The sequence below is a fragment of the Leuresthes tenuis genome, unplaced genomic scaffold, assembly GCF_036924035.1.
Source record: "Leuresthes tenuis unplaced genomic scaffold, fLeuTen1.0.hap1 SCAF_7, whole genome shotgun sequence".
Lineage (NCBI taxonomy): Eukaryota > Metazoa > Chordata > Actinopteri > Atheriniformes > Atherinopsidae > Leuresthes > Leuresthes tenuis.
This window is the reverse complement of record NW_027325361.1, coordinates 12211234-12238469: the sequence shown is the minus strand read 5'-3', so window position 1 is coordinate 12238469 and position 27236 is coordinate 12211234. Positions and strand designations below refer to the sequence as shown.

Genomic DNA, 27236 nt, shown 5'->3' with positions numbered 1-27236 from the left:
GATAAAAACTGATAATGCATTCATTAAGTCATATTTAAGATTGAAGAATAACAACCTCATTCCCTCTCCTTCCACTGTCAGACAAATAGTTCAGAATAATAAACTTATCAATTGAGAAAATTATCAATGCTATAATGTGTTTTTGATTTAGTCAGGGAAGCATTAGAATAAACAGTAACAAAACTAAATGTTGTAATGCACAACGAACGTGGGACTGCGTAAAAAACCTTTCACGCCAGATATTTAGATGGCACTAGTTGTGTGAAAATATTTCTCAAGTTGCCAGCAAATCTGCTGTCCACCCTGTAATGTATATAGTAAACAACATAGACTCCTGTCATTTACCAACTTATTAATCATACCCAGGATTTCTACTTCGGGAATCTAAAGCTTGAGAATTTGGATATTTTGTAAGAGCTAGTTTACTGCTTCATTGCCCTTGTGTGTGTGTGTTGTAAATAATCATGTGCTTACATTTCAAGACTTTTCCAAGTGCTCTTTGCTCCTTGACTGCAGTTATAAAGGGACCTCAGTTAGTGGACAAGTAGAGTTTTATAAATCCACAAGTCGTCAACACAATGGCGAAGAGACATAACCTCATTCTTACTGGATTGTTGACTATCATTTCAGTGCAATGTACTTTGTGCTTTTCAGGTAAGGATTTGTTAGATATTTCTGCTATAAAGTCTCTGGCAAAAAATTAAATATTGCTTGCAGATGAGACCTGTTTTTTAAGGACACTGTAAAAAAGTTCCAGATATTTAATTCACATATGTGAATGAAAATATTGTCAATCTATATTCTAACAACTTCAGATATCAGAAAAATGGAAAAAAAAAGACTTCAAAGTAAAAAATTCAACTTGCATTTGTTCCTTTTTGTTTGTTCCTTTATTCGGCTGTCAGTTTGGTTTCCTCATCATGCAATCATTATACATTTGCTTGTACAGTTGATGCAAGACTTGATTAATCAGAAATTTCATTCAAACCAACTGAAGCCATCATATGTTGTATACTCATGTATACAACATGAGTTACATCTGTGGTTGGCACCTTCATACTATATTTTTCTTACTCGTAGAAGAAGAGCTCCAGGCAAACTATTGGAACAATAAAGGGAAGCAGGCTCTTCATACTGCCCTGAATATTCAGCCCAATGTGCACCAAGCCAAGAACTTCATCCTCTTTCTTGGGGACGGTGAGTCTTTCCTTCCATTTAAGCATTTTCTTTGAATTGTCAAGTGTTTCACTCTGTTTATTCCTTCGAGTCTTTTGAGGTGTAATTCACAATCAAAACAAGATGCTGCAATTGAAGCCAAATACACATTTGACCCCAAAAATGATGGGCTTATGTGGAAGCCATTTATGAGGAATAGCGGCGAAACAGTCCGCACTGCACCTGATACCAATTATCATGTGATATTAATTGGAGTGAAAAGTAAAACAAAGAAAGAAGCATAACATAAAGATTTGAACAGCTCCAACTTCCATGGTTAAACTGTCTTCTATTAATGCTCAATATTTACTCATTTCATTTTACAGTAAATACATATTTTCTGGGAACCCATAGAGTGCTTCCTCAGATGCATTGTGTGACATTTTAACACAATAAAGTAGGAAAATACTAAATATATACATATATATATTACAAAAGCTAACATGATGCAGTCTTGAACATAGCTTTAGGCACAGACCCTTTTTACTATAAGATACAATAATAAAGGACACTTTACAAGCCCTTATGCCAGTTAATATTGTGCTTCAGTGGCATTTACTACCTGATAAATATTCAATCAAACTAGCACAAATCACTTTACACTCTTCACTTTTTCCACTAAACAGTACTATGGGATACTAAGGACTATGGAAAACAAATTTCCTGTAATTTACTGAGAAAAGAATCCTAATATCAACCCAATCCTGATCCTGTTACAATGACAATGACGATGTTGATGTTTTTTGGTTCATTCTGTGATTCAAAGTTCTCATTTGGCCAATCCACTGTACAAATTACACATTTAAAGAAAAAATGTCATTATGGTGGCATGGTTACAGCTGCATCCACTCCCTCCCGCAAACATGCTGATTACAGCACATATTTATCAAGATTTTATCAGCAATTGAGATTGATCAGTAACATTTAGTTACCTCATAAAAGCCAAGTTTATGACAACAGAGTTATTTTTTAAAAGACCTGATGGAGATGTGATGTAAAGAAGGAAAGTAATATTTTACCTTAAACATAGACAACTTCCAGTAAGTTCCAATATTTTGATTTTCCTAAAAAGCACAATTTCTGACAATGAATGTGTAACAGAAATAAAAGGATATTAAAAAATGTTGTATATTTTTGATTTTCACAGAGTACAGTCTAACCAGGTGTGTTTCCAACTGCTTTCAGGTATGGGTATAACCACAGTGACTGCTGCTCGGATCCTCAAAGGTCAGTTAGAAGAAAAATCTGGAGAGGAAAGCAGTTTGGTTATGGATACCTTCCCTCATGTTGCACTCTCTAAGGTCAGCCTACTCAAACACCACATTCAGACACCTAAATAGGAATGTGTCTTCAGTTGTTAAACAACTGCATAAGTAATGGTTTTGGAGTTGCATACAGCTTAAAATGAAAAAGCCAACAGATAGAAAACATAGTAACATGAAGTAAAAACACTTCTACATTTTTTTAATCCTGCAGATTCAGTATGCACTAATGATACTATTTCGGCTGTCTGATTGTTAAAAACATCCCAACTGATTATATGACTTTGTTTAGTTAGTCAGAAAATTTACAAATGAATTGCTAATTAATTCTGTTTTTCAACATATTGTAATTTTACCTAAATTACGGATTTTTATATTGAAATATCCTCCTTACAAATTCTCTTGTACTGGGACACAACAAATGCCCCCCCGACAGAGGCTCCTTGACAAAGACGGTTAGTTAACTCAGTCGCTATCTTGATGGGCCCAAGTTCAAGAATCTCTAATCTAAATGTTGTTCACTATGCACAGAAGTGTAGATAAAATTTATGTTACTACAAAGTCACGTTCTCCATTACTGCCAGTAAAAGCAGATTAGTAGCCAGACTTTTCCTCAGGCTTCAGACAATGTACAGTTTATGTGTGTTGCTATCAGCTTACTGAAACAGTAAGTTACTGTTAATTTCCTGGAGGTGGACATTTATCATTTTTCACAGATAATGTGTCTCGTCATCAAGAATAATGCTGTTGATGTTAGATGTATGCTTGGCTGGCATGCGATCTTGTAAAGTAAGCCATCTGACCCCTCACACCTCACACAGCCACACATCCATACCGCCATAGCTGGTCTCACCCAGTGATTTTCTATATTAACAGGTGCATGCTGACCCCAAATCATTGTTTAACTAACACCTTTTGCAACAGCTGACTAAAAGAGTAGAGTATGATTCCCCCGTCTTGGTTTCCATGGAAGATGCTAAAGAACATCAAAATATCAATAAATCTGATTTGTACCAATTGCTAGATTTGAAATAGCAGAGAATATGTTTCTTTACAAGTAGCTGGGTTTCTGATTGAAGCTCATAACAGACAAACTACTTAATCTGTAACGAAAGGGTAGATAACTTAAGTTCAGGTAAGAGCAGCACATGATTTAAACTGCTCCCCGTCCCAGTTCTGAAGGCTCGCTGTAAACAAACTACATTCAACTTGTTACTATTAAACTTGTTAAAAAACGGAGTCACTCATTAGGGAGAAAGAGTGTTAATTAGCTGAAATATCAAAAGTGAATGCATCCCTTTCTTCAGCTCTCTTTCAGATGTTAAACTCCTACACACTGGGTTATGTGGCTGAAAGAGAAATTTCATGGTCTTATACAGTATGGAAGTGGAAGTCTCTGAAGCTGAGTGAAAATATAGATCTATTGATTTAAAAAATACATTTCTTGAATGTTTACAAGCTACAGTGACCAAAAAGGAAGTCGTAGGTTTATGGTAAAACTAACCAGAAAGCATTTTGTTTCCTTGCAAAATATTTTCAATCATGCCTCAACCCAAATAAATCAACTGTGATCAATCAACTTGGCAATCATGCCTCTAAGACTCCTCCAAAAATTTGTACAAACAATTACTATGGTGCAGTGAGTGAACCATATGTCTGACAGCAGTTATTTCAGCTTCACAAAAACAAGTTCAGAATAAATGTAGCTTAAATGATTACCAGGACATACGTCACATGTATAGTGTCACCACAAGCATAATCTCTACCGTTGCTGGTTAGATAATAGTGTTTTGTGAAATATTCTGAGCAACTTTGTTCTTCATTTACAGAGTCAGGGCTTAACGCACAACCTGAGAATTTTACAGTAAATTTACAGAACTGAATCATAGTGGATTGTGACTTGTTATACACTAGATATGATAAAAACAGCATCAGATTAGAGCGACTGAATCAACCTTTACCCTGTTATTACCCGATGCAGCATATGAGAATACAAATTCCAAAGTTAGGAGGTTACCACAGTTCTTAATTAAATAAAACAGATACACTCAAAATGCTTGTAAAGGTTGAGGATGCATTATCAGAGAAACCAATTTATTTGACTGTTGTTCTGAGTGTAAGTTATTATGTATAAGAAACAGCATACTTGAGGTGATATATCTTGATGTTTATGCATTTGACTATATCTGGTCCCTGCAGACGTACAACGTGGACCAGCAGATGCCAGACAGTGCTGGCACAGCCACAGCATACTTATGCGGTGTGAAAGCAAACTACGGCACCTTGGGCCTCTCCGCCGCCACCCCGAGGTACAACTGTAGTGCCAGTCATGGGAATGAAGTTAAATCTATTCTGCACCGCGCCAAGAAAGCAGGTTGGCCCCCACATACACAAAGCTTTCCCAAAATATCTTGACTCCAATGAATCAGATTGGGATTATGTATATAGACCAGCACCTATACGATATAAATTATATATGTATATATATATATATATATATATATATACAACACAGACTGCTTTGGAACTGTTTCTTCACACCATAAATGTTTGTTAAGGGCACAGGGAAAATAGGGCTAAGATTTGTTCAAGCTTAATCAAAGCAACAAAAAAAAAACTGAAAAATTTACTTTATGGATAAGTCTATAATGATGGCTTACTAACCGACTCACTATCCAAATGCATTAAATTAAATGAAAACATATGGCCTAGTTGAGTTTGTACACTCTAAAATACCAAAGAAAAAAACCTTCTGTAATTCTGTATGTCTATATCTGTCTCCTGTCATGTCAACCAAAATTGTTGAGTTTTGTCAGTGTTTGGGGGCTTAATCAGCCATTATAAAATGTGAAATCTATAAAGAATACATAGTTATTATTGATTTATGTTCACATTAAGACAACTGTCTTATGTTTTAGGAAAATCAGTTGGAATTGTCACAACAACCAGAGTCCAGCATGCCTCCCCTGGTGCAAGCTACGCTCACTCAGCTGACAGGGACTGGTACTCTGACGCTTCTCTCACCTCTGAGGCTATCCAAAATGGCTGCCGTGACATTGCTTACCAATTGGTTCACAACACACAGATAGATGTAAGTATGGATAAATCGCTGCCTCTGTACATTTTCAAGACCAAACTTCAGTCTAGTTTTCTGTAACTTGGCTGACAGAGAGGACCCATTGTAAAATATCCTCAGGCAGTTGGTCCCTCATTCTGTTGAAGCCTTTAGAGGGGGAACTTTTAAACACTTGCAGTGTTTAAAAGAGAGAATATCAGAGAGACAGTGGTGACACACTGGAGAAGTGGAGGTGCTAAAATTCATAAGGATGAGACATAGAAAGTCTTCTCATGTCTTCAAATCCAGGTCATTCTCGGTGGCGGTCGTCAGTATATGCTTCCAAAAACTACGCAAGACCCAGAGTATCCAAGCCATACAGGAGAAAGAAATGATGGACAAAATCTTATTGTGGAGTGGGCAAAGAACAAAACAGTAAATATCATTTTGTACATATGTATTTATAGATTTACATACAATTCCTTTGTTTTATTGTTGTCGCCCCCCCTGATTTATTTTCCTGTACTGTTGTATATTAACATACACGCTTTCTAACTCTGTTCATTTGCTTGTCTTTGCTTGTGGCCTACAGAGAGCTAAATATGTTTGGAACAAAGCTGATTTTGATGCTGTCAATCCTCAACATACAGACTTCCTTCTGGGTATGAACTGTTTAATACACAAGTAACAACAACATTCTAAACTGTATAGAATATATACAATAGGAAGAGTGACAACTTTCATAATCACAAAATGTTTTTCAGCACTTCATCAAGTAGAAAGCCCCCATGTTCCTGCTTAAATGACCACCTAAACTGCTTGAAATGCCTTAATCAGAAGAGAGATGGGCTTTTTTGTCCATATACAGTCTAAAAAGCAATGTTGAACGATCAGACAAAGACCTCCTTTCAATGAAAATCTCACAAATAAGAATTGACAAGAATTAGATGTGAAAACTGAGATCTGAAAATTTGCTCTCCGTGTAGGTCTGTTTGAGACCAAGGACTGCAAATATGAGTTGGATCGTGATCCGTCCATGGACCCTTCACTTTCAGAGATGACAGAGAAGGCAATTAAAATTCTCCAAAAGAATCCCAAAGGATTTTTCCTCTTTGTTGAAGATAAGTATACATTATTTAGTTTTTGGTGAGCACTTTTTTGCGAACAGATATAGTGTGACATATTTGTTGGAAAATACAATCAGACCACAACCCAAATCTGGGTTTAAAAAAAAAAAAAAAGCCCAAAAATTTATATTTATATATGATTGCATGTCTCCACTTCATCTAGAAGCGCAAATTTAGTTTTGCTTGCCTCAGAGACATTAAAAAAACAGAACAACATCCAGACACAGCTTGTGCTTTTTAATCTTGAACACACATGATGCACAGATTTGCTACTTTATGGACTTCCCTCGATGAATATTTGAACTTACATGTGGAAATGATAAATGCTCATTTTCAGTTTCCCATTGACTATTTGATGCATCAGTCCCTTTCAGTCACTTACAACTCAGACTCTTACGGCCATTCTAGTGTCTGGATATAACATGAAAGCTCTTACAGTCTCAAATGTCTCAGAATTTTTGCACGACAACGGGACTAATAAGAGTGATAAGGTACGCCTGCAGAAACAGTGGAAATGATGTCACTGTAGAATTTTTAGGAATGTTGGATGAAATGTGGTTTTGCGCTCAAAGTTGTTCAAACTGGATTGTCAGGACCCCAGGCAATGAAAACCCATTTGTCAGAAAACATTTAATTTTGATTGTTGACATTTGGTAAACGCCAAACGCTTCTGATAAATCATATCACACAAGTTTTGATTTCCACAGTACGTCGCACCTCACAAGGGGTTATGACTCTCCCTCACTTTTTCTTCAATTTTGAGCCATAAAAATACAAAAGCATAAATTAATGTAGTTAAACTGAAGAGTAAGCTATCACATGGAAATGATATGCGGTTATGATGGAAGAATTGATATTTTTCAAAGTACTACTGATAAACAATCTTTATTGAACTGTACTGAATAGTGCATCTAAAGATCCAACATAATTTGACCTAAAGAATATATTGAATATTTTTCCTGAGCAGGTAATTAGATTCATGCTTACATGTCTTAATCATCAGTGTGTTTGTTTCTTTGCCAATCTGTGCTCATTTGTACTGCTCCTGGCTGACTGCTTGGGCCATTAATGACACAAGCTGGTTGTGCTTGTGTTAGTAATGACTGAGGATGTCCCCACAGAACATGATGCTGCCATCTGCACTATTTCTTATTTGCAACAGCACACACATTTCTGTGTGACAGTCAAAATGAACCATTGTGTGCTTCTGCACTGACAATGGAATTCAAGAGACTTAACTCTTCTGATTAGCTACAGAACATGATTTATTTTATGGAGGAAAAAAAACATTTTCCTTTGATTAAAGTTAGGACTGGGCCATTCCAAAACACTGACTTAATTTTTTTTATTAACTCTGCTATTCTGAGTAACACTTCTTTTTATTCTTTTTTTTTTCGATTTAGTTCATGGATGGATTTCCTGATGTTTCCCTTTTAGAATTTACTGATAACTATGAATTTGTTGTTCCATCAGTGATGGCTTCAGCATATTGTCTGCTCACACCTGATCCTACATGCACCTCTAATTTCTCTTTTCACTTTTCAGTTAAACGCTAACTCTCTTATTAGTTAACTTAATTTAGCAATTCACTAATAATGGACAATTTCTCATAATAAATCCAATGTCATGTAAAAGTTTTATGTTTCTTCTCTAAAGAAATACAGAAAATTCCTTCATTATTTTTGTTTAATTACACATAACATGAACTACTCTGTGAAAGTAAGCAGAATACTCTTATTGAAATATTTAATATTAATATGAATATTTATTGATATTTAACTTATAGCCCTGGGATTAAATCAATGTTGTCAATGAATGATTATTTACTAATCAGATGTACTTGTGATGCTTATTTGTGTTTCTTTTGGATTTTTCAAGTGGGAGAATTGACCATGGTCACCACGCTGGGGTAGCCAAAACAGCCCTGCATGAAGCTGTAGAGTTTGACCGGGCAATCGGCCGAGCAGCTGAACTCACCAGTGAACTGGACACCCTATCTGTAGTCACTGCTGACCACTCCCATGTGTTCGCTTTTGGAGGATTTTCTCCAAGAGGAAACCCTGTTTTAGGTAAAATGCACTTTTGGTAACTGATAACAGCTGAATATGCAAAGCTTTTACAATACAAAGTGATCTCCTATCATCTCATCTTGGTTCTAAGACACGAGTTTGCCCTTTAATTTACAGGGGTGTCCAGAGTACTGGCATCAGACAAAAAGCACTTCACTACTGCAGTGTATGGGAATGGACCGGGATATCGGAATGGAACTCGCCCAGATATGAATGAGTCAATTTCATGTAAGTGCTCACTAGTAATCTTTATAAAGGAGACTTAGTTGTACAGTAGCTCCATCTAATGGTGTAACAGGATATCTACAGAACAGGCACAAAGTAAAGTAAATCTATCTTTTTGTCAGACCAATGACAGAAATGTTGTTTTATGTTTTGGACATTTCACACAGCATATTGCAATTAACCACAATTACAAAGAGAATGGATAGAAATATTTAAAGACAGTCTGATATTAAAGTCTATGAAGAAACATGATGCATTGCTTTAATGACCCTCAAGACTGTCAAAAGCATTAAATAATATCAAGTTTATGATATACGTGCTATTTAGATTTTATCATATCATCAGTTGTTCTTTCAATTTCAACAGCCTTATGGGGTGTGTATAAAGAGGACCCAAACACATGTTCACAAGCAACAGCAAGGTGGATGAGAATATAAACTGAAACAAAGCTAAAAGTGTTGCTGTGGCAGCAAACCCAAACACAGAAATCCAAATCACTGAGCTTAAAGAGGCAGGAAGAGAAGAACTTAATTTGGCATGAGGGATGATATACACAAGAGCAAACAAAAACTACGATTTGGCACTGAACAGAAGAAACCAGGAAGTATTTGCCCTGACCAAGATCGATAACTGAAACCGGAGAGAATAACTGGAAGTAAAGCTTAACACTAAACATGGTAATCTAAACGACAAGATCAAAGCTAAAACAGAAACAAAGAACACAGCAAATCCCATAAATATGACACAACAAACAAAATCCATTGACCAGGATAATCCCATTTCAGCATGTCTCAACCACTTAATCTCATCCTGTCTCCCTAGCACAAATCACACTTGCAGAACGTTAACAGTTCAAAAAATGACATTGTGACATTCACAGATGTTTGTTTCCATTTATGGACTTATATTTATGGCAGATATACTGTTTGCTTCCAAGTGATCTGTGGGAGAGCTTTGAAAACACTGATCCAAAATTAGTTAATTCCCTCACACCCACTGTGTGCTAACAGTAAGTTTTCAGTGTGTCTGTTTATGTGGCATAAAACTAAAATACAACTAATATAATTATGCTTTATCTCATTTTCCATTAGCAAGCAATGGCTACCTTCAGCAGGCTCCTGTCCCTCTTGTAGCAGAGACCCATGGTATAGAGGATGTGGCCATCTTTGCCAAAGGTCCGATGTCACACCTTTTTCACGGCGTCCAGGAGCAGAGCTATATTGCACATGCCATGGCTTATGCTGCCTGCATAGAGCCCTACACAGACTGCAACCTCTCCCCGCCAAGCTCTGCTGTAACATTTCATCCCAGCGTGCTGCTCCTTCTGATGGCCCTCCTTCTTACACTCTGCTCTGCCTGAGATCTCTGTCCCAGGAGTTATCCAGATTTTGTAAAAAATCTATCAACAACTTTGACTGAAATGTAAATTAGTACTTAACACTGTGCTGTGTTGAATTAAGTATTATATATTTGCTCAACTTTGAGCAGTAGGCTACAGTTTTGTGCAATTCTTACTTGTTCAGAAAACTTTGTAATGAAAAGCATTACTATCATTGCTGCATAGAGTCATGACTTTCAACACTATTAATCCTATGCATCTTAAACTGGTTGTAATTATTATTTAAATCTAAATATATCCTTGATTAAAGGGCAACCTGTCCAAAGTATGCACTGCTTATTTACTCTTGCCAAAATGCATGGACTGTCGGCACACTAACTGTATAATATATAAATGGATTGTCAATACCCTGGCAGTGAGGCATTATTGATGAATAAATACAACTTCTAAAAGCTGTTGCAGGGTATGAGTGAAATGAAGCAAAGTTATACTTCAACAGACTACAGTGTTATTTGTGGCTAGCTGTTTTTAGAAAAAGGTGACCGGAGTAATACACAAACTGTACAGTAATAGACAATGGATTTCAATTATAGCCCCACCTGATTGGTGAAAATATATCCAATCAGGGAGGCCTCTGGGCGGGACTTCCGTTTGCTCATTGGAGGGAATTTTAACCAAAATATACACGCAGTTTAATCGAATCTGTGGATAACGTTTAACGTAGTGAATGTTTAAGAGTATTAAACTCACCAACATTTGAGGGGCAGATGAACTGATTGCATTAATTTGTTGTGGGCTACTTTCCCAGAAAAAAACGTAATTAAATCCTTGAACGCGATGGATAGTCGCCTCTGGAGTAGCTCCGTCAGCTAACCTCGACTGGAAGTTATCCATTGCTCACTGTTTGATTTTCAGGCATGAGCTGAAGTGGAAGATGTCAGTCACAATTCAGGATAACTTGTAAACTAATATCGGTGACCATGGATCGCAACAGGAGGAGGCTCGCGAGTCAGCTTTGTGCCGCAGTGATCAATGGAGATCCCAGGTTATGATCGACCCTCTTTGTCTCTGTTTTTGCCCAGACATGTCCTTTGTTGGAAAAGATGCGACAACCACACGAAGCCTATAAATTTCGATTCCTCTGTGTGTTTTGTCATCTTATTTTGCCACATTTTAGGTTGAACTGTTGAGCCATTTTATAGTAATCGAGTTAGAATCGCTCTTTTAGTGTATCCTGAGAAACTAATGCTTGCAAACATCAACCCAATGAAGCTCACGATCCTCTATGATTTAGTTTATTATAATATACTGTGTTCATAGCTAATTGAAAATAAAAAAATAAATAGTAATAGTGACATACTAAATTGCTACGATGATGCAAAATTCTTAGATAAAATTGTTTTGCCACTGTAGTCCGGCCGTGACGTTTATGCTGACCATAATGCTCTTATTTAACGAACACAAATGTCACTGTGGAATGTAACAAGTTTTTATTCCGTGACAGATCTGTGCAGCAGCTTCTTTCGGAAGGTGCCAGCCCTCACCTGGTTGGCAGTAAAGGAGTGGCTGCTATGCACTTGGCGGTTGGTAAAGAAACGGAGAAGAACGTGCGTTGCTTGAAAATGTTGCTGCAACATGGAGCAGATCCCAATATCAGGTAGTGAATTCAACCCCCCCCCCCCCTTTTTTTTTTTCTTTTCCTCTCTATTTGACATTGCTTCAATTCTGCAACAACCAATACTGATAGCTCAAAATCCTATTTCTCTCAGATCATCTGAGGGCCTGACTCCTCTTCATGTTGCTGCACTGTGGGGATGTTACCACAATCTCAAGCTGCTCCTGATGAATGGTGGGAACCCAACTATGAAAGATAACGTAAGGCTTGAATTCAACTCCTAAAATGGTATTGGATGGATCACAATTTGCCAGAGCAGAACACGAGGAATCAATTCCTACTTAAATTTCCCTGTTGTATGAGTGTTTAGAAAGTGCTTGTCAGTGCTGTTTAACAGCTTTCTTGACATAACGTGAGTCTTGGTTGATCTAATCAAAAGGAGATGGCTGATTTCAGTTCAGCCTTAGGTTGAAATAGGTTAGGATTGTTCTCCATACTCCTCTACCCACTGGTCCTGTAACACACAACGACAGTTTCCCCTCGCTCCAATGCTCCACGTTAAGTTCCATCACGTTGCATTGAAATCCCAGTTTGTGAAACAGAAATATGAGGTTCAGCTCTAAAGATTCAAGATGAATATTGAAGAGAGGCCCCTGGAACGAACCTACTGAACAGAGCCAAAGACTACTTCAGACAAAAACAGAAATAAAGAGTCATTTTCTATAAGTGACACACGTTAAGACTGATTTTTGTTTCTGATACCATTTTTTTTTTAAACCCAGTAAACACATCAGGCAAGTAGGTTGCTTTTATAGCGTAAAAAGAATGTGGCCATATGTGTCCCACACCGTCTCAGAATGTGAGTGACAAGATCTCTGTTGGTCCTCGGTTTAATCACACATGCGCGTGGAACTGTCTGCTTAAAATCCAGACTCTTATGACACACATGTTAACACCGGGTGTAAACATGGCCTCGGGAGATACCTGAATGATGGCAAGATCGAATTATTTTTGGCTTTAACTTCGTGTCTCAGTTTTCCTGACTGTGTCTTGTGTTTGCTCGTGCAGGAAGGGAACACACCAGGGCAGCTTGCAGAGCAACAGGAAAATCGACAATGTGCCCACCTCCTTCTGGAATACCAGGGCAGCTCAGCAGACACCGAGGAGGATGACGAGCCCAAATTTCAATACTGTACAGTAGCTTCTTTCAAATATGCATCGTGTATCTGATTGCTCAAAGAATTTCATCCAGAGAAAGTTACAGTTGATTGTCCAGTTAGTTTTTTTATTTACTATCACAACTATATTTACTATGTTGACTATTATATTTGTCTGCCAGTGGATTTTTACATCCTAGCAGCTGCAGAATTGTTCCGCTAATAGCAAAATAGTAACGTATTTGGCACTTTAACTTATAATACTTTAAAGTATAAAGTCCTTTTTTTTCGAATTAAAGGGGAGCAATGTATAATGTGCACCTTATTCACTTCAACATTTCCCACAAACTCACCATTTTCCCTTTTTAGATAAACAAAAACACAAACTAGCTCTGTTGAGTTCAAAGACTGTCATATAAGTTGTAATTCCAAATACTGGCTCACAAGTGGAAGTTTATCATCATGGTATGAACTGCATTGATTTATACTGCCTTCATTTCTTTCTTCTCCACAGCTGTGTACTCAGACCAGACCAACATGTCCAGCTATCCTGAATTGGACTACAGCTTTAGTTCCCAGTCATCTGTGATAAGTGACTTTGGTGAGGCCCCATTAAGCAGCACAAGGCGCTCATCTTTTTTCAACCTGTCTAACATTGGTAGAAGACCAAACTGCAGAGGAATATCATTTGATAGACCCTCTGGTCCGTCCATCCTTTCGAGCACTCGCTTGTCCGCAGTGGAACCTGCACTTTCAGAGCGTGCTTCGTGTACTGATGAAGGCATGTTCACATCAAAAGGAATGGAAAATGCAGGTGGTATTATCCCTCCTTCCAGACGAGACACTCTTCCAGCCTTTTCCTCCAGGCGAGCAAGTCGGAAGAGCGTGAGCTTCAGAGATGTAGACACATATTTCCCTGTTTTCAGCCCTGAATCTCACCAACAGCACCCTGCTGGTGAAGGCGGCCACAGCACCAGCAGCTTACCTTTTGACGTGTCTGAGTTCTCGGACTTCCTAGATTCGGAGCGCATGGCCACTGTTTTACCCAGGCAGGGCATTGATGTCACGTCACCGGATCATGTTTATGTTTTCTGCAGGGAAAGTAGCGACAGCACAGAGGAGGACTTGGAGAAAACTGTCATCGGCCATTTTGCTTTGGAAGTGAGTGTCGATGAACCGGAGGAGCAAAATGTGAAAGAACCTCAGGTGATTGCATCTGAACCACAAGCACATTTCCATGTTGGCAGCAGCAGCAGCAGCGGGACCGGTAGCAGCCATTATAGTAGCTGTGACAGTGACCATTACACCAGCGCTCTGGATGCTTGCGTAGACCCTGGGCATCTTTTACTCCCTGTGGTAGAGGAGGTTTCTCCTGTGGCTGAGTCAGACAAAAGCACTCGGGTCTCTACAGACTCTGATAATGAAATTACAAGGCAAGATGAGAATCTTTCTCTTGTTCAAGCAGAAACTGATATAGGTTCAAAACCTGAAGCTGTAAAGCCTTTACCTGATATGCTCGACCAACTTACCTCGTCTGAAGGGAAACGCCCGAAGATTGAGGCATTGGAGGCTTGTGGTGTTACTGTCATGGATGCTTCATGTAAAGGAGACGTCGCCAAGCCCTTGTTTGATCTTACTCTCACTCCCAGTCCTTTTGTGACGGGCAGGACACGCTCGAGGTTGAGTCGATGCTCACTGAGAACAAGCAAAGCCCCCGACAGCCTCGTTACGTCTTCACTCTTTGAGGATACCCTACCCACACCAGTAAGAACACTCCGACAGACCCCCAGATCTCAGAGCAGCGGACGTTGTTACAACTCCCCGCAAGCACCTTGCTACACATCATCCTATTCGGGGGGAAGCGAAGAGGGAGACTCCTTGTCTATGAATAGCCAGGACACACAGATCGGCACCCTTAGAGCCACTTCAAGTGTGAGTAATAGCCAAGCTGATACTCTCATTCTTCCTAAGACTGTACCTGACTCTGCTGGCGAATCCCAGTCTTTGTCTGACACAGTTATACTAGAAAAAAAACAGGACGATTCAGTTAACGCTTATGAAAGAAACCTCGCGGACATCATTCGTGCTATGCGAGGACAGAACATGGCTCTTTCTGAAGAGAGGGAATTTCTAACTGATGATCTGACTAGCGGAGATGAAGCAAGTACAAAGGGAAAGGCGAACGATGCCCCTGCTGAGGACCTGGTAGACAGACTAAAAAACGAAGACGTTTGGATCGCTGAGGACTGCAGCTCTCAGTCAGACTCTGCTTCATCTTCATCAACGTCCAGCTGTTTTTCTCCAAGGAGGTCCAGGGAGGACTCCGACCCTCCTTGTACTCCAGGCACAGGGTGCACCCCGAGGTACAGCATGAGCAGGCTGTCAAGCGGCCGTCAGCCACAGCGCCTGGCTGACCTGTCGTACACCCCTGGCGGCCGTCCACTCATTCAAGACCTGGACGAACCAGTGGAGTACCTCTACACTGATACAGAACAGGGCCACAAACTGATTGAGACTCATGTCCCACCTACAACGGACACCTCACTCAGCTCCAGCATGAGCACTACCGGCAGTGAGGAGACTATTCTCTACGACTGGCGTTCCTTGCAGACTGAAATAAAGGGCAACGATGGAAAGGAGAACCAGCGACCCCAGATGATGGTACAGGAGGAGCAGAGTAGTGACTCTGCGGACACTTTGTTGCCAGAAACCAGAGGGATGACTGACAAGGAGCTGAGACTGAGGTTGGTGGAGTTTGGGGAGAGCCCAGGTCCCATCAGCAGGTGCACCAGGCCCACCTACATGCGAAGGCTGTGCCGCCTCTTACAGGAGTCCAAGTCCTGCTCACCAAATCAACAGAAGCAGTCAGAACTGCCACAAACAGGTGATGCCAATTAATAATATTCTAACTTGAGCTATAATTCATAAACGATAGTACATGCTGGTGGGGTTGTGGGCAGTTTTTGGAAGAGAAGGGGTGTGTTGGATAAGACCAATGAAACATGAAAGAAATGTATAGAATAAATTGATTATCTGTTTTTGGGATCTAGTTTGTTATAACAATCACTCTTCTTTAGAAATGTTATTTTCTATTGCAAGCATTCAGTCTCTTTGGGGGTGGATTACATCAGCACCCCGAGTGTATTAGACATCTTGCTGCAATAGCTCTCAGACTGCTTATCATCACTGTCATTAACACAGCATTCACCTTTTGTTTTTTTAATTTTAATTTTGGTAGATTCAAGTTATAGTCCAGAACTGCGTTGGGTCCTGCAGACCTTCAAGCTGCCCGACTGCCACGCCGATGAGCAGGCTTTGAGTCAACAGTTCGACCAGCCAGATCAGAACAGGAAGTGGAGGGAAGGCATAATAAAGTCCAGCTTCAACTACCTGCTGCTTGACCCAAGGTCCTTTGTCTTCTTGTTAAATATACTACATTTAGTTAGCTAAATGTAATATTTTATGCCATTTTTAGCTTCGTATAACCCACGAATGTGTCAGCAATTGTAACTCACCACAAACTGGGCTACCAGGAAAGGTTTAATGACAATTTGGTCCCTACCCAAACCCAGCCCTGTCATGCAGATAAATGCCTTTCCTCTTTCTCAAAATAATTAAATGGGTGTTTTTTTGTCCCCCCCTCGATAGAGTGACGAAGAACCTCCCCTTCCGCAGTCACACCATGACTCCACATGAGTGTTTCCAGACTTTTATCCACGCTATATTCTATGTGGGCAAAGGAAAACGCTCCCGCCCCTACAGTCACCTTTATGAGGCTTTAGAGTACTATAAAGGTGACAAAACCTCCAAGGTAAGGCATCGTCTGTCTTGGTACATTAAAACTGACAAACATCCAAAAGAAAAGGTGTGTAAAACCTCTTTGTCCTTCCTTGTGACAGAAACTGTCCCTGAAAGTGCAGCACATCCTACAGGTGTGGAACGCCGGGCAGGGAGTCATCTCCCTGCATTGTTTCCAGAATGTTATTCCAGTGGAGGCTTACACCAGAGAGGCCTGTATGGTGGAGGCCATTGGTGAGTGTGAAAGGGAGGGGCAGCACTTAAATTCACAGAAAAAAAAAGTATTCATTTACACAGCCATCATCTACTGTTGTAACATGTTCTAACGGCACCCCGTTAAATATCAGCCAATAGATAAAATCTCAAATTAAATGCACAATGTAACTGAGGTGAAAAGGCAACACAAAAAGCTGATAACTCTCGACTTCATTCTGACTCCATCTAGACTAAAGGAGCGTAAGAACAGTTCAATTAAAAATGTGTCCTTTTTTTTTTTTTTACTTTTTGAAATGAACTTTTTTTGTTCTTCATTTTACTATCTTATATTTGTTGGCTTTAGTTCATAAATATGCGTCTCCTACATCGACCTCAAGGTTTTAAACATTTTTTAATGCCATCTCATGCAGTTCCCTGTCAGGGGAAAGTACCTCCAAACCTACTTCTAAATAAAATATTATCATTAAACCAGCCGACAAAGGCAGTGTAGTGGTGGTGATGGACACGGGGCAGTATTTGTGGGAAGGATACAAACAATTGAGAAATGACACCCTAACCCAACCCTAACCCCATTGAGAAATAACCCTAACCCATACTATTCCAAATTAAAGAAACCAATTTACTTAGATACATTAACCCAAATTGTCGCCATTTTCCAAAAACTATATGAGAAAAAATGTATTAATGCTAAACTTAACTTATAGATTTATACATGGATAACTTCAAAATTGATGAATGAGTAACATCTGCAACTCGCTGAGTTAAGAAAAGAACGCATGTGTTGGAACATCATAGGTGATATATGAGAAATTGCTCAAAGGCAGCACATTCGGACACAGCGTTCTTACACAAGTACCAATTTATTCCCCCCCCCCACTATCTTAGGGCTGAAGATGCTCACAAATCAGAAACGTGGGGATTTCTACGGCGTGGTGTCCAACTGGCAGCTGAAGAGGAAGCGGGAACTCGGCATCCACTTGTTGTATCGGGCCATGCAGATCTTCCTGGCCGAGGGCGAGAGACAGCTCAGACCAGCAGACATCAGGCAGTAGAGACTCTCACTGGAATGGTCTGTGAAAAACTGCGAAACGCCAAGACGCAAAGGGGAAAATACCACTTCTTTAGAATACAAAGCGGCCCCATCGTTGGTCAAAGGCTGCGTGACGTTTAAAACCTAAGGAGCACTTGAGCTTTTATCTGGAGTTTAACTGCTTTTCTCTTGTTAATTAACTCAGATTTCTTAATCTGCTGCAGCAGGATGTGGTATGTAGCATCAGGGCTGGGGTACAGCACCTTTTTTTTATATTCTAGCACAAAATCTATCTTTATACACAGAAAATCATGGATTTTGACCCCAATTGTTTAAAATTCAGCATTTGAAACAAGGTAACTGAACGTGTCAAATAATTAATTTGTCAAACTCATTACCATTTAAAATTCTGTTATGATGTCATAATGTTTATGAACTGAATAATTTGATTAATAACAGCCTGATGTGACATCTTCTGGCAATTTTTTTTTGCTTGTTTGTCTAGTTTCATCTGCTTATGGATTTCACAGATTTTTGTACATTGTTTTGTCGGCATTGCGACAAAAAAATAACGGATCCAAGTAAGATGGTGGAACGTAATCACTTTCAGAAGTCTGAGGCAAACTTATTCAGGCAGTCAAATCGATGCACGGTGAAGTTCAGGTGCATTTCAGCCTTTTTATCTGATTTGGTGTCACATCTCAAGTAAATAAGTTTGACCCGTAACATCTTAAAAAAAAACTACCAGATATTTACAATGAAATAAAATAAAAAGAAATAGGTGATACCTGGAAGTTAAGTAGGTTGTAGTTGTGTATGTACAGAAGTCAGACTGATGTTTGCTAAAGTATTTTAATACTTGTTTACATGGCTGGATGTCCACGTTGTGGTTTTTTTTTTTTGTAAACAGCTGTTAGCTCTTAGAATGATCGTACCCAGTAGTGAGTCTAGGATGTACTTTTTGTCTAAAAGTGTCGGACGTTTGGCCAAATATATTAATGTGTTCTCAGTAGATCCACAAACTCTAAGCTTTAGTCTTCAGTCTTTGAGTGTGCAGGGTAGTCAGACTGCCTGCCGCATCTCTGGGGTTGCAGCTGTTATTCGGTGTCATCATTTTGTCATTTTTCTCATTTATTACACATCAGCGGCCCGACTCGTGAGCCCTCAAAGCGCTCATTATCTCCTCAGGTTATTATGCTTACTGAGTTATCTTGAAGTAGCACATATATTTTTTTATTTTTAAACCACCAAAAAATGCATTATTACTAACAAAAGCAGACTTTGTATTTCAAGAAAAAAAACTGTTTACTTTATATCCCAATCCCCGGGTTTAATGTCGGGGCATAGAATGGTCTGGGAGTAAAACACCTGACTCAGAGCATTAACTTTCACTTTTGATGACTTGCATTAAAGTTGTTCGCTGTTTGGATTCATCTAAAAATTGTTAAAAAAAAAAAGTGAAAGGTGAACGGACACCTTCTGATTTTACAGGTTTCCCAGTTTTAAAAATAAAGCCTCTCAACTGTGATCTACTACTTGATGTGTTTTCTTGACTGATTTTCGATCCATCACGTTCAACGACACACCTGAAGTTAACGAAGGGCTCTTTTCCGTTGTGATTACATCAACTGCAGCTTAGTTCTCCCACCGTTTCATTGCTGTCATAATTTTGTTTATTATTAGTTTATGTGAATATAAGGGGAGTGAATGTAGAAGGCATAAATAACCTCCTGAATTCACAGGCTTATTGATGTACTTCTCTTTGATGTCCCTCTAGTGGACAAAGGAAGTAATGCATTTTCATCCTCAGTACAGAGCCATGCCCTTCATATGGTCACAGTCTTCACCTACTGCTTTGTGGTTAATTAAGATAAGTGTTGTTATTAGTGGGCGTCTCGTTCATGTGAATATTTATTTTCTTTTAAAAAAAAACAAATACCTCTAAACTGCAATTTTAACAACCTGAAATTTATTTCTGTAATACTAAAACAATTTGTACAAATGCCAACATGAGCCTCAGTGGCCTCATTCTCACAAAAATAAGTTATTGATAATAATTCATATAAGCATACACTTACTTTGTCAGACTGAGTTTTTGAAGGCGCATATCTAATTTTGTAAAAATGGTCTTTTAATTACCGTTAACATGACTCATTTGGGTACAGCTGTAGCTTCTTGCTCGTGGTTAGGCAGTAGTTTCGTACAAGCGTCATGGTCCCTCTGACCTGACTTACAATAAATCCTCTGAAAGACAGTCTCAGATCTCTTCTGAGGATTCTCTTAAATGTTTACATGTTTCACAATTTAGACTCCTTAGCAATCTTCAAATGTACAATACTATAAAGAATTTCACAAATTCTTTGGTGTAACTGGAGAACACCAGGTTATGATGCTATTTTGAAAGCCAAAGACTGCCGTGACCAATGTGTTGTGTAAATAAAAGTAAAAGACCAGGGGTTTTCCAGTTGAATCATTACTGTTCATCATATTTGATGGTCAAAAAGTGGTTTTAATACAGAATCGGCACTCTAAAGTCCTTCATGTCAACACTAAAGCTGGTACTTTCCTGACAGGGTAGTGTGGCAGTTTTTAAGAGAAAAAAAAAAAAAAAGCCATCGGCCCCGTGATGGACAGGCGACCAGTCCAGGTTGTACCCTGCCTCTCGCCCAATGACAGCTGGGATAGGCTCCAGCCCCACCCGTGACCCTGAATTGGAATAAGCGGCTATACAAAATTAATGAATGAAAAAAGCCATCAAGTTCACCCAGCAGTGTTGTGTAAAAGTGGAAATATGGTACACACACACACACTTAAGAGACAATGTATGAGACGTGTTGGAACACATCCTCATTAAAAATATATGCAAAAATCCATATAGGATAGAATAGTAAAGAACAGAAATATCTGTTACACTTAGTATCCCAGTTTTTACTGAGGTATGAAGTACTTCAAGCAAGACCCATTAAAAGGGGTGTTTTTAGAGGTTGTCACCATCTATGACATGTTCTTTTCACTTTGAACACCCCTGACTGCTCCGTCATTTGTTTTAGTTGCATTGTGTGCACATTTATCCCAAAAAGCTTCTGTAACTATGTATGGGTTGTGCCACCTACTCCAGGATTAATAAAAAATACATGGTCATAAAAAATATATAAAGTAAAAGACCACTTACACTACATAATTTAGGTCCAGTTTACTCACTCTTCATTGCACAAAAACTAAAAAAAAAAAAAAAAAAAAAAAAAATGTTGCCACTGTGAGGAACTTTTGTAAATACGATAAGCAATCATAATTGCAGATTTTACTGTACATTTGTCAAGTAAATGAGTGTAAAATTGATGAAATGCTGTCGTTAAAAGCAGAAAAACAAATATGGAAGCTGTTTTTAAAAAGTAGTAAGACTAAATGTAAACCAGATTTAAATGTGCATCACATCTGTGGCGTGGCTCTTTGATCAGTAGCATTAATACACTGCAGATAGCTTCTAGTTTTGTGAATGTTTAAAAGAAAAGGCTTCGAGTGCGTTACATCCAACCTCATCAGTTTCACATGTCCTCCAACCAAACCAAGACGCAACATGAAAGACCCACAACATCACCGAAGGCTGAATGTGAGATCATTTATTTGATTAAACTGTATCAAAGAAAGAACATGCAGTGTTGTGACAATCAGGAACACGGTTCAATTAAATAACATGAAAACTCCTTAATGGTTTGCCACAAAAAAAAAGAAAAACATTACAAAAAATGTGTAAGAATTTCTTCCAAATCTATCATTTTTTCTATAATCCTCTCCCATTAATTCATATTCATATCTATTCACATTCAGCACCTTGTTTATTAATATCTAAAAATAAATCCTGTCCAAACGCAACTACATCTCAAATATATATATATATATATTTTTTTTCTCCTGCTCTTATAGCCAAACTAAAAAAGAAATAGCTGGAACATCAGTTAACACCTTGCATGTGACCGTTGTTGCGGGTAGGCAAGGCAGAGGAGAAATAAATAATGCCTCCTGCAGCATACTATGACAATATTCCTTGTGACGGTCGGATGAAATCTGGGACACAGTTGCATTCATCGTTCAGTGAGCTCTTCCACACAGTTAAACCCACCGACAGCAATGAATGTTGATTGTGACCTTTGCTGTTAACTGCAAGTTCTCTGCTTGTTTTTGCAGAGAAGGAACGTGGCGTTCTGCGTGCGATTTTTCATGGAGTCAGTGGCCACGCCTGTGTGCAGGTTTCTGCTGGACTTCTTTTTTTTTTAAGACACCAAGTGACAAAGGCTCACCACAGGGTACAGTCAACGGTCGATGGTTTTTTCAATTTAGCTCAAACTCACCGACAGCGTTGAATGTTCACTGGGGCAAGAACAGACCTGATGGTGACATGGGATGACAGTCTGCTTAGAGGTGAAGAGGGAACCCATCTCCTCTTTTGTCAGTAAAGCTTCTAAAATTCGCACTTAATCTTGCTTTCATTCTCAGAAAAAAACGAAGAATTATGTAAATCCCACCAAACAATAAGAATTCACTCTTTTTCCAATTTTAGCTTATCAGACAACATCAGATGCACAGATTTAATATTACCCCACACTTATATATTAGTTGCATTAGTTATTAAGAGCTACAAAGAAAAAAACGTGGCAAAGAAAAAAATTTAGCTTTTTTTTTTAAGCAAGATTACATAATATAAATTATTTCTGCAGGATCAACTATGAAAAACCTACACTGCTCACATTGTTTGGACCTTTTGTTCCTTGTTCACATTCAGTATTTCAGAGGAGGCATAAAATAAAACGAAAAAACACTTTAAAAAACGAAAATACACAAATGCAACTCAAAAGTTCTTCCTCTAAACATTAAACTATCGCCCTTTATTTAATTGCAAAATTTTGAAAAAACAACTGCAGCCATTCCACCACAAAAAAAGAAACAAAAGTGACTCACCTTTAAATCCTAGCAATGTATTCCAGTGTTGTAAGGACAACTTTACTCCCAGGACATACAGTCTTTATTACACCCCTTGTGAGAGCATGGGAACACATTTCATTTTGCTGCAAGTAGCAGTTAGAGATGGGAAGTCATCTTGAAACTCCTGACTCATTGTAGGTTTTGGTAAACACGCCACCTGGGCGAAGGCCGCAGCCAGTTGTTGTGTGCTGTACAGAAGCACAGCTGCTCGGCCTCTAGAGAGGCACAAGCGTGCCTCAATGGCTTCATGCAAGGTGGAGCATGAGGAAGACAGCGAGTACGAAACTGTCGACTCACTCTGATCAACAACGTCCTTTGTTTCATTATGATGGTGCGTTTTCTCCTTGCACAAATACCAGAAAACTCTCCACCAGTGTGCTGAATCATTGCTTATCGTAAGAATAAAGAAAAGCAAAAACAAAAAGCGCAGTTTGCGAGAGGCATGGAAAGCAAATGCCACAGAGCCGCTCCAGCCTTTAGACATGACGTGACGGCAACTGTGGCAGCAAGTCAAGATGTGGTCAGATGATAAATACCATGTTGGGACACTTCCAGAGCAGGATAAGGAGTGACTAAGATGATGTGCATTTCTCCTCCTGCTAATTGCCCCCTTCACACATAAAACTTTGGTTTGAAAATAACTGCACGTCTTACTTTACTACAAAGCAGCAAAACAGTGAGTAATAACAATAGTGCAGATGAGTAAGGCGCCTCTTTCTCACACCACAAGAGCTGCTCTTTCTGTGTCATGTTACATATACGTGTTCTTATGAAAAACTTTTCAGTTCGAAGCTAAAACAAAATAAACCCTTAAGACGTCAGTCCAAAAAACAATTTCTAAGCTGATGACATGTCACCAAAGCTTGGACCAAAAAGCACAGTCCTTGCTGCGAGGGACACTGCTTACTTAGTCTCTCACAGTCCTCAACGCTGATTTGAGTGACACTTTTGGAACTGACAGAGGAGGATGAGAAGGAATGTAGCTTTATAAGGTCTCCTCTGGCCGCGGGATGAGGGTGACAGCGGGAAGAAAGAACCGGGACACGCAACTAAGGAGAGAAGAGCCCTGAGCTGACAATGTGGCCTTAATCTGAATGACAAGGTCTGCACATCAGCCCTCAAACCAGCCTGGGTTGAGTGAGTGGGGGGGTGGTGGATGATGTGGAAGCTGAGGGGAGAGCGAGAGAAATAAGAAGAGACAGAGGAAGGAGGAGGGGAGGGTGTCCTTCCTTCAAACATGCTGGCCTTAATGGCACGGACAGCTCTGACATTTAACCACTGAATCATTTTTACATAAGTGGATGCGGTGAGGGGAAGTTGAGAGTCAGGCTAAATATAAGGAGCTTTGAAAAAAGACAAAAAAAATAAAAAATATCGCTTAAGAATAATGCTGATCTTGGGTGATCGAGCCAATGAGTGAAATCATATCATTTCAAGAGCAGTGCTTTGCCACTTCAGGGGTAGCAAATCAGGAAAAGCTGTGCAGGTCATCTGAAGGCTTTCTGTTTATTTTGAGAGTCATTTTCAGGTTTTCTTGAGGAACGATTCAACGCAGCAGCTCAAAGAAGCTGCTGGGTGAGACATCAAAACTATCCGAGAACTGAAGGCGTCCCTCAAAGTAGCGATGCAAGATGTCGCAAACGAAGGCTCCATCTGCCGAGAAGACTGAACGAGGGACGGCTACAAAAAGATTTCTCAGCAGGAAGATAGCAGAACAAGTTTGTGTAATGAATACTGTCTGTGATAAATAATTAATACTGTGGACTGTCAAAACAGACTTATGGTTCCAGACAGACAAATCATACAGACAGGGCTCTATTTTAAATGGTCTTTCTTCAAATTTTTAACTTATGGGAGAATGTGGAGATAAAAACAACGTGGCCAGTGGAAAGATGGAGCATTTGGAGACAGCTTTTTTAGCTACTACTCATCCATACAAAGCTTGTACTTTCACCCTCGTGTCGATCTGATGCCGCCATCTCTTTTCATCGCTGGAGCTAATTTTAGGCTTGCAAGAGTAAGCTTTTGCCAACGGAAAAAAATATGCATGAAAGTTAAAAATAACATCAAGAAGTCAAGGTTTCTATAAAAAAAAAAAAAAAAAAAAAACAGTTACAAAAGTGGCAGAAACAAAGAAAGTCATTTCTGAAAAGCAACTAATGACATATGAGGAGAACTCTACAATAAAAAAGCATCTTTTTTTAGTTTACAGTTTGCCTCAGCGCACTTAATTTAAATATGATGAAGTTTATGAATATCTTTATATGCTTAAGGTGGCTTTTGATGTCACCCAATTTTCGAAATCTTCTACATCGTTTTCATTAATTTACTTTAGAAATACTATGCAAAAGATGTGCCTTATAGTCTAGAATCTGACCAAAAAAAAAAAAAAAAGTTAAGTCATTTTGTGATAATGAAATAAATAAATAAAAATGTGAACTGTGGAGTGTTTGGGACGGGTTTAAAAAAAATGTAGGTTTGCAACAAAAAAAAAAAAAAAAACTGGAAAGCCCAGTCTGCATCCCCCCCCATCCTCTTCCTCCCACCGCCAGGAGTGGAAGGAAATTCCTGGCGAGGGTGCTGTGAGCTGTTGCTCTCTGCCTGCAGGTACAGACCGGCCCCCTCTGTCTGCCTGTCTGCAGATATCATACCGCGACGTGATCTGTTTAGCTCCCTGACTTAATGCTCACCTGTTCATGCGCCGCCGGCTCTGCATGTGTTTGGCTGCATCTGTGTGTGTGTGTGTGTGTGTGTTGCCTTCTTCTGTCTCGTCACAGCTGGAATGGCGTCTCCTTTTTTATCTGCTGCCCTGCAATTACAGACACACACACACACGCGCACACACACACACAAAAACAAAAACAGGCAGTGTGATAGATGGATTTTTACAACAAGAACAAGACATTTTGGAAATAATTTTAATCATCTAGCGAACAATATGCTGTAAACAGGACTGCGCACAAAGGTCTGAAAATCTCAAACGGAAAGACGTGGGTTCATTAAAGTAATTACTGCAAAGTAAATATGAAAAACAAATGGTAAAAATAAATCATGAGACTTGCGAGAATTATTAAAAATGGATAAAAAAAGGATAAATCTCGTGAGGATATTTCACTTTGAATAGATTCCGAGTACATTAATGCTCACTGTTTATTCAACTTGAAACATCCATTTCTGTGATTTGGCAATGTATTCTATTAATCTTGTTTTTTTGTTGTTGTTCTTTCTTTTTGTTTATTTTCTCTGGAGGTCTTTACTGCACTGACAGATGCAAAGTGACTTGTACAGCCACACTCGAAAAAAAAAAAAAAAAAACACACACAGACACACTTGAGCTGGGGTCTGAGTCCAGCTGGAGGTGGTCTCCTGCCAAACCTGCAGGCAGGCTGACTGTATTTATATTCATCAAACACCCACTGATTGGAACTGGCAGGACACACACACACAGCTGGGGAAAAAAAATAAAATAATCTACTGGTGAGCAAATCAATATTTCAACTGCAACTGGCTTTCCTAAAGATTTCATAACAAGAAGCTATTTTGTTGCCTCGGTTGCATTATATACGACTTATTTTCCTGGTATTTTACCTGCTGCTGTGGGAAATGTATTTGCAGTGCACATTTAAATAAAAGAGGACCATTGATCAAAAGGCAAAAAGATGTGGATATGGAAAGGAGGCAGCCATGAGTGGATGAAGAGAGGAGTGGAGTGTGCAAGAAAAGTGAGAAGTGAATAATGGACAATAGGCTGGGAAGGCATCAGTACTGAGAGACACAGAGGAAGAGAACCATTCTGGACTCTCTTTGTCTAACACACACACACACACACACACGCGTGCGTGCACACACAAATAGCGGAGAGATACTCTATGGGGTGCCAAATAATAACCTTTCTTGTCATTATCATCGCATAGCCAACCCGCTCTCATTTCAGCTCCTCCTCCACCTCCTTCCTTCTTCAACACAATCACTGCCCTATCGTTTACAGCGCAGTGCTAAATGGGAACATCAATAGACCCATCCATTAGCAGCGAGTTCTTTCCTCTATGATATTCAAGTGCTTTAATAGCTGGCATGTATACGCGCATCCCTCTCGCGCTGCACCCTGACCGACAGTTAACCAAGCCAGCTCCACGCAGGTGAAGCTG

General features: G+C 39.3%; 2 protein-coding genes across 2 annotated transcripts; both read left to right on the top strand.

Annotated features, from left to right (window-relative positions):
- The first annotated feature begins 527 nt into the window (after window positions 1–527).
- Window positions 528–10324, top strand: alpi.2 (alkaline phosphatase, intestinal, tandem duplicate 2). The gene is made up of 11 exons (XM_072388675.1): window positions 528–654; window positions 1081–1197; window positions 2401–2516; window positions 4677–4851; window positions 5396–5568; window positions 5842–5967; window positions 6125–6194; window positions 6519–6657; window positions 8538–8728; window positions 8846–8956; window positions 10045–10324. The coding sequence occupies exons 1-11, from the start codon at window positions 579–581 to the stop codon at window positions 10311–10313; spliced, it is 1563 nt and encodes a 520-aa protein (XP_072244776.1). The 5' UTR covers window positions 528–578; the 3' UTR covers window positions 10314–10324.
- A 634-nt stretch (window positions 10325–10958) lies between these two features.
- LOC140311797 (uncharacterized) lies at window positions 10959–18259 on the top strand. Its single transcript, XM_072389336.1, has 9 exons — window positions 10959–11337; window positions 11797–11949; window positions 12062–12167; window positions 12976–13099; window positions 13579–15948; window positions 16303–16471; window positions 16713–16875; window positions 16964–17096; window positions 17964–18259. The coding sequence occupies exons 1-9, from the start codon at window positions 11273–11275 to the stop codon at window positions 18128–18130; spliced, it is 3450 nt and encodes a 1149-aa protein (XP_072245437.1). The 5' UTR covers window positions 10959–11272; the 3' UTR covers window positions 18131–18259.
- The last annotated feature ends 8977 nt before the right edge of the window (window positions 18260–27236 follow it).